The sequence below is a fragment of the Egretta garzetta genome, unplaced genomic scaffold (assembly GCF_000687185.1).
Source record: "Egretta garzetta isolate BGI_Z169 unplaced genomic scaffold, ASM68718v1 scaffold112, whole genome shotgun sequence".
Lineage (NCBI taxonomy): Eukaryota > Metazoa > Chordata > Aves > Pelecaniformes > Ardeidae > Egretta > Egretta garzetta.
Genome location: NW_009258884.1, coordinates 471,429 through 484,234, shown reverse-complemented (window position 1 = coordinate 484,234; position 12,806 = coordinate 471,429). Strand labels below are relative to the sequence as shown.

At 37.0% G+C, this 12,806-nt stretch overlaps 1 protein-coding gene across 5 annotated transcripts in view; it reads left to right on the top strand.

The window, feature by feature from the left end:
* Positions 1–12,455, top strand: part of USP32 (ubiquitin specific peptidase 32) — a 79,558-nt gene extending 67,103 nt beyond the window's left edge. For all 5 annotated transcript variants that reach the window (XM_035889554.1, XM_035889556.1, XM_035889555.1 and 2 more), the window contains 14 exons: positions 178–283; positions 939–1,112; positions 1,675–1,849; positions 2,470–2,621; positions 3,416–3,527; positions 4,094–4,305; positions 5,746–5,930; positions 6,528–6,614; positions 7,439–7,559; positions 8,226–8,417; positions 9,029–9,320; positions 9,792–10,225; positions 10,550–10,642; positions 11,172–12,455. In XM_035889554.1, coding sequence (XP_035745447.1) covers positions 178–283; positions 939–1,112; positions 1,675–1,849; positions 2,470–2,621; positions 3,416–3,527; positions 4,094–4,305; positions 5,746–5,930; positions 6,528–6,614; positions 7,439–7,559; positions 8,226–8,417; positions 9,029–9,320; positions 9,792–10,225; positions 10,550–10,642; positions 11,172–11,345 — 2,509 coding nt within the window. In that variant the 3' untranslated portion in view covers positions 11,346–12,455. The remainder of the gene's footprint in view (positions 1–177; positions 284–938; positions 1,113–1,674; positions 1,850–2,469; positions 2,622–3,415; positions 3,528–4,093; positions 4,306–5,745; positions 5,931–6,527; positions 6,615–7,438; positions 7,560–8,225; positions 8,418–9,028; positions 9,321–9,791; positions 10,226–10,549; positions 10,643–11,171) is intronic.
* Positions 12,456–12,806: the final 351 nt, after the last annotated feature.

The following is a 12,806-nucleotide window of genomic DNA, read 5'->3' as shown; positions in this document are numbered from 1 at the left end:
CAGTGTTACCAACCATCAGCTATACAGCAGATACGAGATTAGATACACGAAAGTACAACTTCTTGTTTCTGGGCGAGTTAAAACAGTTCAGCAAGAAGCCTTTGCTCTTCCTTGCTATCTCCATGCATGAGCTTTGTTTAAATTCTAGTATGGTATTAATTACTTTATGATTTCTAGGACAAATCCAATAGGAATGAAAGGACACATGGCCAAGTGCTATGGGGATTTGGTTCAGGAGTTGTGGAGTGGAACTCAGAAGAATATAGCACCGTTAAAGCTGCGGGTGAGTCTGTATGTGTGTTATTTAAAGGTGGAAAGCAAGAATTTCTTTGAATAGCAGAAATCTTTTAACGCACTTTTTCCTAATGTTACCTGTATTGTAACGGTTCTGGGGCTCAAATCAGTATCTCCCCTAGAGAAGGGCAAGGAAACTTGGACATACATTTCAAGTGTTAGAAGTTGGCTCTGAAGCCAATGACCGTATCCTGGGCAGTCTGTCATCACGTTTGTTACTCCAGACTGGCCACAGAATTTGCTTTCCTGCCTGTAAGGAATGTAGGGGAGGTGTTTGGGAAAGGGCTGTGCAGGGGCGAGATGCGCATCTGGAGGAGGCCAGGGTGCGTCAGTCCTGGTGCTCAGGACTTGAGCAGCTCTCTGTGGAATATAATCATGGGTCAGTGGTTGTAAGGTCAAGGGAGTTACCTGATGTGAATCAGAGGCTGTGGTAGAAGATGTGGCTTTTATAGCCCTTGTTAGGGATGAAAGATTGTACATTTGCCTACAGATGGTCTTTTCTTCTGAAAGCACAGGGGCTTACCTGTCACTCTTGGCAGTTGAATTTGTGCTTGTTGACAGCATGCGTCTCGTCTACAATATTTTGATTTATTGTTACAACGTTTGTTACATGATGTTAAATAACTTTCTGGCTTTTTCTGTAGTGGACAATAGCAAAATATGCTCCAAGGTTTAATGGCTTTCAACAGCAAGACTCGCAGGAGCTTCTGGCTTTTCTTTTGGATGGTCTTCATGAGGATTTGAACAGAGTTCATGATAAGCCATATGTTGAACTGAAAGACAGTGATGGTCGACCAGACTGGGAAGTAGCAGCAGAGGTATGGGTTAAAGTTTTTGGGTTTGGGATTTGTTTGTTTGCAGGGTTTGGGGTTTCTTTCCCTTATAGTGCTTAGCTGCTAAGTTGTTGCTGAGACTGTCTGTGGCAATACTCTTTCAGGACTGTACCATCTTTTGCAACTTGTTAGATCTGTGATTTAAGGAATCAATTTTACCTTTGAACTGCAAATGAGTTTTAAGTGTTGTAATAAAGGTATGAAGGTGATACTTAACAATCATTTTGAACAACACTTCAGAATTATGCAGTATCAAAATTTTTCAAGATACCTGATGGTCCTTTCACAGAAATACTTTAAATCATGTCATACCTTGATCATTGTGTTAATTGAAATAACTTTTCTCTATTCATGTTGAAATGAAATACTTCCTATTCATTAGAAATTGGTGAATGACTGCTATGGAAATAATTTGGCTTCCATAGGCCAATGAAACTTTGGAGCTCTTGCAGCATATTCTCCTTCCTGTAGTTCAAGCAAATAGTCTTCAGTTTCTAACTTTGGGTTTTTTTGGTTTGTTTTTTTTTTTTTTTTTACATCATTTTAGGCCTGGGAAAACCATCTGAGAAGAAACAGATCCATTGTCGTAGATTTATTTCATGGGCAGCTGAAGTCACAAGTAAAATGTAAAACTTGTGGACATATAAGTGTTAGATTTGACCCTTTTAATTTTTTATCCTTGCCTCTGCCAATGGATAGCTACATGCACCTAGAAATTACAGGTGAGTAGTAGTGTTTAACTCCCTATAAATTTGTCATTGCTAAAGTAAAGATTGTATATGTAGAACAACTATAAAACATCCAAATTTTGTTTGTGTTTGCACTTGATCTTAAAATAGTGTAACCATTTTAATATAATAGAGTACAAGAATTTTCATTGGAATACAGTTAAACTAAAATAAAGCCTTTAAAAATGGAGTGTAGGTGGCCCATTTACAGTCTTGACTAAAGGACTTAATACAGACACATGTAAATTGGAGGTTCTGAGAACTTTTCTTCTGTTCACTGTGTTATGGAGGTTGTCCTAAATCTGCCCAGAGTGAAAAAGAAAGGCTGGGGGGGAGTGTACAAACAGAAAATGCTTTATGGGTCATGAACTGTGCTATGCTAGCACAGCTGATTGTTGGAAAACAGGCTGAAGGAAAGATGATAAAAAAGTGCAGCAAGGGGTTTTCTGACATTAGTCTGCAGACCTTGAAAACTGGCTGATAAGAAAAAACCCAGTCATATATATTAAAGTTGGGGAAAAAAATACTTTCTAATAAGTAACTAGCTGTAGTGTATTATTCTCATTAAAACTTCCCTGGTTTGCTGACCAGTGTGTTTCTTTTCCCTTTTACAGTAATTAAATTAGATGGTACTACTCCTGTTCGATATGGCCTGAGATTGAACATGGACGAAAAGTATACAGGTTTGAAAAAACAGTTAAGTGAACTGTGTGGGCTAAAACCAGAACAGATTCTACTTGCAGAAGTGCATAGCTCCAATATAAAGGTAAAAAGAAAAATAAATTAATCATTGCTGCAAATACTTTTGGTATCTTTGTTTGTTATTTGTGTACATCAATTTACTACATTCTTTTTCACATTAAGCTTTGCTTACAAGAACTGTGAATTAATTTAACTTAAAGTGTGATAAAAAAGTCAGCTTAGTTATATCTCTATATGAACTTTTATTTCGTTCTTGAAAGGTAATTTTGTTTGCTTAAAATGGATTTAAAATCCAAGTAAACTGAACCAAAATAAACCACTTGTAAACAAAATTAATAGTGATGTAGAAGCTTGCAAAAGTTTAATTGAATTGATTACTAATGATATTTTTAGGAAAAAAAGGATAAAATCATCTTGAGGTAATAAGTCTCAAGTTAGAGTGCTGTGATGAGTTTAATTGCTGCCAAGACACTGAAGGCATAAGTAACGACTGGCTTAGTTCTATATAGAACTAAGTATACATTCCATATAGAACTGAGTATACATACTATACTGTATGTATATGTATGTATATATAAAAAAATATTTTCTGCTGTCATTGAATAGGATTAAAACTTCTTGAAACTAGGTGCTCTCAGTCTGTTTAGAGAGCCATTAATAACTCTCTCAGGTCTCCCTGCAGAGATCTGCAGAGGGGTGTGCTTGTTGGCTTCCTTTTTTCCTTCTGGAAAGGTGCAAGAAAGCAGGTGGGAGGGGAGAGGTGAGCTGATAGGTACACTGTTTTCAAAAGAACAAAACATGTTCAGAGTCACAGGTGGAAGTATACACATCTGACTAACTTTCCCTTTTATACTGAAGAACTTTCCTCAAGACAACCAGAAAGTCCGGTTATCAGTGAGCGGGTTTTTGTGTGCATTTGAAATACCAATTCCAGGATCCCCTACATCAGCATCAAGTCCTGTGCAGACAGGTAAAAGAAAACTTATTTATTTTCCTGTTCATTTAAAATGCATAGCGCTTAGGTACTGGAGAAATTCAGGAGAAAACCTGACTTCTTAGTAATAAGTAAACAGTGAGGATTAAAGAAAAGACAAATAAGTAAGAGTTGTGATCCACAAAGAAGCTGTGAGCATTCTCAGTATCTACTGACGGTCTGTGATCCTTTTTAGGATCATGCCCAGAATAGCAGTCTGAAAATCACTATACAATTACTTTAGTTAGACACAAGAAACAAGCAAAATATTTTATTACTTGTGGAATGGCTCTAAGACAGGACATGTAAAAGATGGGAAGCATGGTGTTGGGTTTTGGTTTTATTGTTTGTGGTTTCATATATGGGTTGTAAACACCTCTGTTATTCTTTGCTTTTGCATGCTCTGATTTTGCAAAGTTGTAGGCAAATAAAAGGTTAGATGTTGGTCTTAAGAAGAGTAGAAGATATTTCATGAAATGCACTGAACAGAACTGAAAGGATAAAAATGTTGTGTTCAGTTCTGGTTACTGTAGATAATTGAGAATCTAATTGTCCATCTACAGATGTCTCAACCGGGCCATCAGCTAATGGAGCACCCAACATAATGATGAATGGGGACCTTCCTAAACCAACCCTAATTCCAAATGGAATGCCAAATACTGTAGTGCCATGTGGAACGGAGCGTAACCTTGCCAACTGGACTCTCAACGGTCATGTGCCCTTGCTTTCTGATAGTCCGTGTACAGGGTATATAATTGCAGTCCACAGAAAAATGGTTAGTAGATCTTGAATTTGTTATAAATCTTTTGCATAAGAAAACTTTGAGAGAAAGTTAGTGAGGATTTTTTTTAATGTCCATGTGATAAATTAATCTTTATTTCTTAAGAAGAGGGAGCACGAATACCTTTCCCTCTTAAGTGAGCACCAAGTTCTACAGAGACACAACTCTTGTAAATTTAAATCGTAATGTCTAATGTTAGTGTATTTTTCTGTCCTTAGTACTGGCATGCCTCCCAGTTCTTTAATGCTGAGATGTACTTGGGCATTTGCTAACTCCCTGATTAAATGTTCCAGATTCTTTGAGCAGAAAAAATCTAATTAGAGGAGCTACTAGAAATGCATTTCTTTCCCATTATGTGGAAAAGCCTTATTTCTCATACAGAAATAGAGTAAAGATAAATAGTACATTCCTGGGTCATTCTGTTAGCATGAACTGCTCTTTGTAAAAGCATCTGTAGTTAAGTAGAACTCTAAATGTCAAAGCCGGATGACTGAACACCTCAAATAGCCACACGTTCTGCGTGTGCTGTGTCCAGACTTTAGAATCTGATGTTTAGAGCCTGGTGGATGTGGGCCAGGCAGCCATTTAACTTCCCTCTTTACTGGGTGCTTGTATGAGGCTTTTTTGCTTTATTCTCTCAGGCAGAGGTCACTAACCACTGTTACCACTATTATGTTGATTCAAATTTTGCAGAATCTCTTAGGTGATTGGTATAATGCTTTTGAGCTGTTACAAGCTGCTAGTTACACAGCTTAAAAACCTGTAAAAATTGTTTATGGAAGCTATTCCAGGAATCCATGCTTGTCATTGTCAAAAATCTTATCAATGGGAAGGGTTAATTGTATAAAACTTACCCAAGGTGGTAGCCGTTTGCTGTACCTCAGTGTCATTAAGTCAGTGTGTTAAATCTTCCTGATAAGTGGGAGATGTAGCATGAAGGTTAGTCGGGCTGCTTGGAACAAGTTGCGTACAAGTCTGTAGGGCCTCCTTTAGACATAAAGGTTTTCTTTCTCTAGCAGACATAAGCTTGACTAGCGTAGAGGTCATTTGGGGACAAGTATTAGCATCATTAGGTGTATGTCTGCATTACAATATTACCATGAGGTGGGAAAAGTAAGAAATATGCATCATATGAAATAGTAAATATTGTACATGTTTGAAACAGATTTTTGTTGATGTGGTCTAGTGTTTAAATAACGTTGCCATAACATCACAAAATAGAAAAAGTTTTCAGGCAGTTTCAAGTCAATGATCAAAATTTACAGTATTTGATATTGGAAAAAAGTGCTGAAATGGAGTACTTTTAATAGAATTAATGGTTTATTTTAATTGCCAAAGCCTGAAATAAGTAACAAGGTCAGCATCCTAGTAATTATAGTAGTGTGAGTTAATGCATACTTAAATCTGAGTCATTCTTTTATTTCACATATGCAGATGCGGACAGAGTTATATTTTCTTTCATCTCAGAAGAATCGTCCTAGTCTCTTTGGAATGCCGCTAATTGTTCCTTGTACAGTTCATACACGGAAAAAAGACCTGTATGATGCAGTGTGGATTCAGGTGTCCAGGCTTGCTAGCCCTCTCCCCCCTCAGGAAGCTAGTAATCATGCACAAGACTGGTGAGTTTGGCATCTCAGTCTTTGGCTTGAATGATGTAATACAGTGGCGTAGACTTGCTTACAAGATGTAAAACTAAATTACTTCTTCATCCTTATCAGTTTTGACCTCTCATATAATACCTCTGTTGAATGAACATAGGTTTTGTAGCATATAATTAAGCTTTAAATGTCAACAACTTTAGGAACAATTGTCTTGCGCTTTTACTCCAGATGCTTTCTGCCTGCAGATTCCGCTTAGTGGGTTATTTTTGTAAGAAGCCATTTTGGAGTCCTGCAATTTAATAATGGCAATAATTAAAAGTAACTTCCAATCCTTTTTAATACAGTTAAATATAGTATACCCTCTAGCTGCACTTAAAGGTTGACTTTACACAAATTGGTTAGTTCATTCTCATCCAGTGATTGATAATTCATTATATCTGACAAATGTAGGCGATGTAAAGGCCGGTCTTGTTTTAATAGCGTAATCTTATCAAAATGACAGTGTGTGTGTGTGTGTGTGTGTGTTTTAAAGTAAACGTAGGAAGCATAGTGAAGGAAGGTAATTGGCAGTCTGAACGAGTGCTCGTGTTTCATGTGTGTTCTCTTCTGTTTCAGTGATGATAGCATGGGATACCAGTATCCATTCACCCTAAGGGTAGTTCAGAAGGATGGAAATTCTTGTGCTTGGTGTCCATGGTACAGGTAAATTGTCCCTTTTAGATTTAAGGAAGGGAATCACTCCAGCAGAAATTTAATTTATGGTAATGGGTTTTTGATACATTTCAGACTTCAGAGGTAATATCAAAGTATAAGAATCTAGAATCTAATTTAACCAAAACCCTCATATGGCAGGCTTTCACTGTAGAATAGCTTTTATGACTTGGAGAGCTGAAAGCTCTGCTGACACAGAAACTTTAAATTAGGAGGCAGACATGAGATTATCGAAAACCTCTTAACCCCGTAAAATATTCTGTGTGCATGTGTGTATGTATGCAGGCACATATGTGTACATATAGGGCATTCACACAAACCCAGACTTTTAGGTGTAAATCATTTACCCTCACTAGTTCCTGTGCCATTTGAAGCGTAAGAACTAAAGTGGACAAGAAGAAATTCACCAGAAATTTTCCCTAAACAAAGACATGCTAATGAAAATTTCAGACCCCTGCTGGAAGGTATTCAGACCATGTATTCATTTCAAAAAAAAACTATCTTGCAGCTAGATAAATAAACTACATTAGGTCTCATGTTGTAAAATATTTATGGAGACAAAGCATTGGGTTTTCTGGTGTTGTGGGTCGGCTTGGTCAGCATTATGTGCAGGTAGATAGTTGTACTCACCCAACTGCTTCAATTTCTCATCTCTTAAAGTTTTGTACTAAAATAGCAAACTGACACTGATTACTGTTTTATAAAAATACCTCTTTCTCACTGAAGGCAAGGCCTGAAATTTTGGGGGTGCGTATGTTACAGAATAAGAAGCAGAATTGGACAGTTTACTTACCACACCTAACTTTTTGATTTAGATTTTGCCGCGGCTGTAAAATTGAGTGCACAGAAGATAGAGCTTGTGTTGGGAATGCTTACATTGCTGTAGACTGGGATCCAACAGCACTCCATCTGCGCTACCAGACGTCGCAAGAACGGGTAAAATTTCAATGCAAACCCTTTGTTGTTTGTTAATAGCTCTGAAGCACAACCCATTTCATCAGTTATTTTTTTTTTTCCCCAATTGATGCTTCTTTTGTCCATTTAATGTTAAAATAAAGTCAGTAATCATTGAACAGTATATTCTGGATAAATTAATGTCTTCATGTTAGACCTCTTACGTGACCATAATGTGGAAGGGAAGCTTTTAAGAAACCACAGCAGTGTATTTTCTGTCTGTTGTGAGCTGCTTTTGATCTAGCCTCCAGAATATATTACAAAATAGTTAATTTCATCCATTTTCTAAGCACACCAGTGCCATACTCAGTTATGCATGTGAGTAAATCCATTTCCTCGCTGAGTCAACAAAACATGTCTAGAGGTAAGCCTGTAGCTGAGTTAATGTAGAATATCGTCAAACTTGTGAGCTGAATATATAAACTTGTGCTTTATGGATAATTTTGTAAGCAGAACTCAAGAATAAGGACAGTGCGTTATATGTATGTCTGCCTCTTCGTAATTGAAATAAAGTTTCTGCTAAAACTTAATTTTTACCTTTAATCCTAAATAACTATATGATATTATCTGTATGATGCTGTGAATAGAGCCTTCCTCTGAGCAGTTTGTATGTGTTTCCAAGTCAGATACAGTTTTATCTCACTTTAGATTGTAGAAGAACATGAAAGTGTTGAACAAAGCCGACGAGCTCAAGCAGAGCCCATCAATCTGGATAGTTGTCTTAGAGCCTTCACCAGTGAGGAGGAACTGGGGGAGGATGAGATGTACTACTGTTCCAAATGCAAGACCCATTGTTTGGCCACCAAAAAACTGGATCTCTGGAGACTTCCCCCTATTTTGGTATGTTCTTGCGTAATCTTCCTCTACAGCAACAAAACCAAAGTACATTGATCACAAATTTGAATTGCTAGGTATGTCTCCTTGTTCTGAATAAGATTTGCTTTTGTTCAACAGTCTCAGGAGGGGCATTGGCTCAGTTTGTTCCATGCATTTCTGTAATGCAGGCAAATAAAACAAACCTCAAATCCTTTTCTGAATGTTTTTAACTGACACATTGCAGGAAAGGGTGGTGTTTGCATTCAGTGTCATCTGTTCTGACAAAGAATTCACGCTTAGGCAGTCTTTCCAGTAACATGATCTTTTGTCTAGTTGTGTAACACCTGCATTGGTTGCTTTCCAAATCGGGTAGGTTATTCAAAACACAGAGTACTGATGACTGAATTGAAGCAACCTTTTCCATCATTTCCTCATGAAAATATTAGTTTCATATTTTAGCAACTTGATCCCAAAGTCCAAATTGTCACACTACAGTATTGTTACTGGTTTTTATGAGCATATGATAAAATGTGTATGCTTTGGCAAAAACTTATTTTTAAACAGTGAAATTTCTCACTTACATCTTACTGCTGTAATTGTCCTCCTTTAATTTTCTCTAACATGTTTCTCCTTAGATCATTCACCTGAAAAGATTTCAGTTCGTAAATGGCCGCTGGATAAAATCTCAGAAAATTGTTAAATTTCCCAGAGAAAATTTTGACCCAAGTGCCTTTCTGGTACAAAGGGATCCAAGTCATTTTCAAAGAAAACAGCTAACGCTCCAGGTTGACAGCTTTCCTGAACCACGGGCTCTCCAAGGGGAGTCTAGAAAAATAGATCTGCAGATCACTTACACACCAGGAGAAGGAGATACGCTGAACAGAAGTCCATCCTCCCTTAACACTACTGTCTTGAATAATATCAAAGGTAGGTGATCATCAGGGAAAATTCCAGTCGTTACTGATATTTTGGGGGGCAGGGGGGAACTAGATTATGAACAAAATTTTTATGTTTCTTTGGCCAAAGCACTACACTTATTTTGAAATACACGCGTTTCTGTTGTTGTTTGCCCTGGAAAGCTTAGTGAAGCTTTACCATTAGAAAAAAAAAAAGAAAAGAAAAAAGAAGTTACTCAGTGACAACAGATATTGGCACCGTCTGGTTGTGTAAGTGGGCTGGATTAAGAGTGAGGAATGTGCTCCTGCATAAAAGAGTTAAATTTCAGTTCAGAGATGTATGTATGTGTATGTGCAAAGATAGCTTTACTTTTGTATACTACTCAGTAGTTGTAGTGAAACGGTGGTTTTGAATGTTTGGTTATTAAAAAAAAAAAACCACTTAAAAAATTCTAGACTATGTGCTTACTTATCTTAGTAGTCCACGTATTTTCTGTTTTAGCATCTCCATCTTTGGGGAGGAAAAGTGGAACCAGCTGTCCTTCAAGTAAAAACAGTAGCCCAAATAGTAGCCCAAGGACTTTAGGAAGAGGCAAAGGGCGTCTGCGGCTACCACAACTGGGTAAAAACAAACTGTCAAGTAGCAAAGAAAATTTGGATGCAAGTAAAGAGAACGGTACTGACCAGGAACAGAGATTTACTTCTGATCAAGGTGATGCTCTTACTAGAGGGCAGATTTTGGGCGGTAGCCAGAGTGAACTATATACTGCTCAGGACAGTGAGATGACTCTAGCCAATGGATACATCTGTGAGCAGAACGCATACAGTAACGGCAGTATCAACGGTCAAATTGATAACCACAGTGAGGATGATATTACAGATGACCAAAGAGAAGACGTCTGTGTTAACCCTATTTACAATCTATATGCAATTTCGGTAAGTTGACTTTTTTATGCAAGTAAACAATCTTTATGTGGCATTGTTTTGACTAAATGCATTTACTCTATTGTTTTCGTTACAAAAAGTAAGGATCTATTGAGAAGGAGAACAAAGGAGAGCCATTGTCAGCAAAATAAATTTGCCATAAAACTGAGTACAACTGAAAAGTATATTTCTGCATAATGTTTTCTTCTGCTTGAGTATGTAAGCTTAGTCAGCTCCAGATGTATAGATTGTCATGAACCATTGTCACTCACGTCAAGATCATGAATTTGTGAATCATTTATTCTGTGAATTTATTTTCTTCTTTGTTTTCTTCAGTGCCATTCAGGAATTATGGGAGGGGGTCATTATGTCACTTATGCCAAAAACCCGAACAACAAGTGGTACTGCTACAATGACAGTAGCTGCAAGGTAAATCATTTATTTTTGTAGCAAATAATTCTCGTCTTGGTTACTTAGAGCCCACAAAATTTACGTCTTGTGAGAACTGTTCTTTGAAATCATAAGCATCTGAAATAGCTGCATTGGATAAATATTAAAATTGTCAACTGAAATTGTACCAGAGATTTTTTTTTAATTTAACATCTGTTCATCAGCTTCTAAGCAAAGATGCTTATTTTGTACAAAGATGGAATAATTACTAAAAATGGAAGTCCAAGAATATTTTTTCATGATGCTAGCAGTTTTGTATTCAATTCCTGAATAATTAGGTTCTGAAATTTCTAAGTATTTGCATTTATCCCTATAAAATTTGTCATACTTTTCAAGTAAATAATGGAGCCTGATAACTGTAATATGGGAGACAGAAAATGGGATTCTTCTTGTTGTAAACAGCCAGTTAAAAATACTGTTTCTAGGGCACTTGCGTGTATTTTAAGTTCGGTGACAGTAGCGCACTTGTCCCGTTGCGTTTTTCAGAACGCGTTTTTCTCTTTTGCAGGAATTGCATCCCGATGAAATCGACACCGACTCTGCCTACATTCTTTTCTACGAGCAGCAGGGGGTAGACTATGCACAATTTCTGCCAAAGATAGATGGCAAGAAGATGGCAGACACGAGCAGCATGGATGAAGATTTTGAGTCGGATTATAAGAAGTACTGTGTTTTACAGTAAGCGGGTGATCTTCCATGGACTGTTTGGAGAATGTGAGGGATAACATCCTGAAATTTATATTTGGCAAAAATGTTATTGAAACAGATAACCTAAGTGTAGTTATTATACCCTGTGATCTGAAAGCACAAAAAGAAAACCCTAATTAAATAGCAGTTAATATAAAGATAGTATTGTTTTGTTCTGTTATCTCACTACATGCTCTAAACATTTCTGATGTTAGACATCAGGCTGAGACTGCCATTGGCCTTTAAATAAAATGGTTTGAGAAAAGCCGACTAGGACCAAATAAGAGCTAAATTAAATAGTCCAAATAAGAGCTAAACAAAGTAGTGTAGAGTTTACCAACTGTTCTAACAAACCCCTATGGCTCTCTCTAGGTTTAAGGTAATGGGGAAAAAAAATTGTAGTGTTGTCTTTGGACAACATGATATTGCTACCTCCTTTTTCCTGCAGTTTTATTGCATTTTATTGGCAAAACAGGGAAAGCAAGAGAATGAAAAGTGCACAAATTTAAGGAATGAACATCAAGAGTAGGAGACGTTTCCAGTTTTGCCACCACTAGTGTGTGTCAGTTGCTTTCTTTCTGTATGTTGGGAGCACAACCAAATCATAATTTGAGAAGAGATTAATTTCTACGCTTGAATGGTTTATTATATAATTGTGTTTTCTCCACATGTTGGCTGTGCAGATCAACATGTTTCAGGAATGGCTTTTCTGCCTGAAGAGTGCTATCTCAAACTTTGAGATGCCTCGAGAAGAAACTTCAGGTCGAAGAGAGTAGTTGTGATTACACGCATGGTGTCTTAAAATGTGCACATTGCACAAAATGTTCCCAGCTTTTGGAAGGAAAGATGCTTGAGCTTATGTTTCATGACAGGTGTTGCTTTTAAATTTGCACTTTTAAAAATTTGTATAATTAAATTCAAAAACATAGTTTGTTTTTGTTGTTGTAAGGGCTCTGGAGTGAATGGCTGTGAATTATCCACTGTGTATTTCAAACAAATAAGAAGCTGTGGCTGTCAGGTAGCTATCGTAGCATTCATGGATGGTTTTTTAAATTGGTTTCATAATTGAGTGGAGTTTCTTTTTTTTTTTTTTTTTTTTTTTTTTTTCAAAATTTCGTTGCCTTTTCAAATTTTCTTTTTTGCAACAGGTTATGCATATACTTGCAATTAAACCAGAATTGCTTTCCGTGCCCTTGCAACATGCTCTTGTAAGTCATTACAGGCTTATTGCATGAAGGGAAGCATGACTGAGTCTTAGCAGAGACTGGAAAGAAGATGGTTATTTTTTGAGTAGGCATTTCTTTAAACGTTTTCAGTGTTAAATTGTTTGCATATCTGAATGAAGATAAAAGTTTCACTCTTTCGGCCTTTTGTTCTTCAGCTGAGTCTAGGCAGCTTACTAATTTTGTCATGTGTCATCTTCCAAATTCTTTAGGTTTTGTATCTTCACTAACAA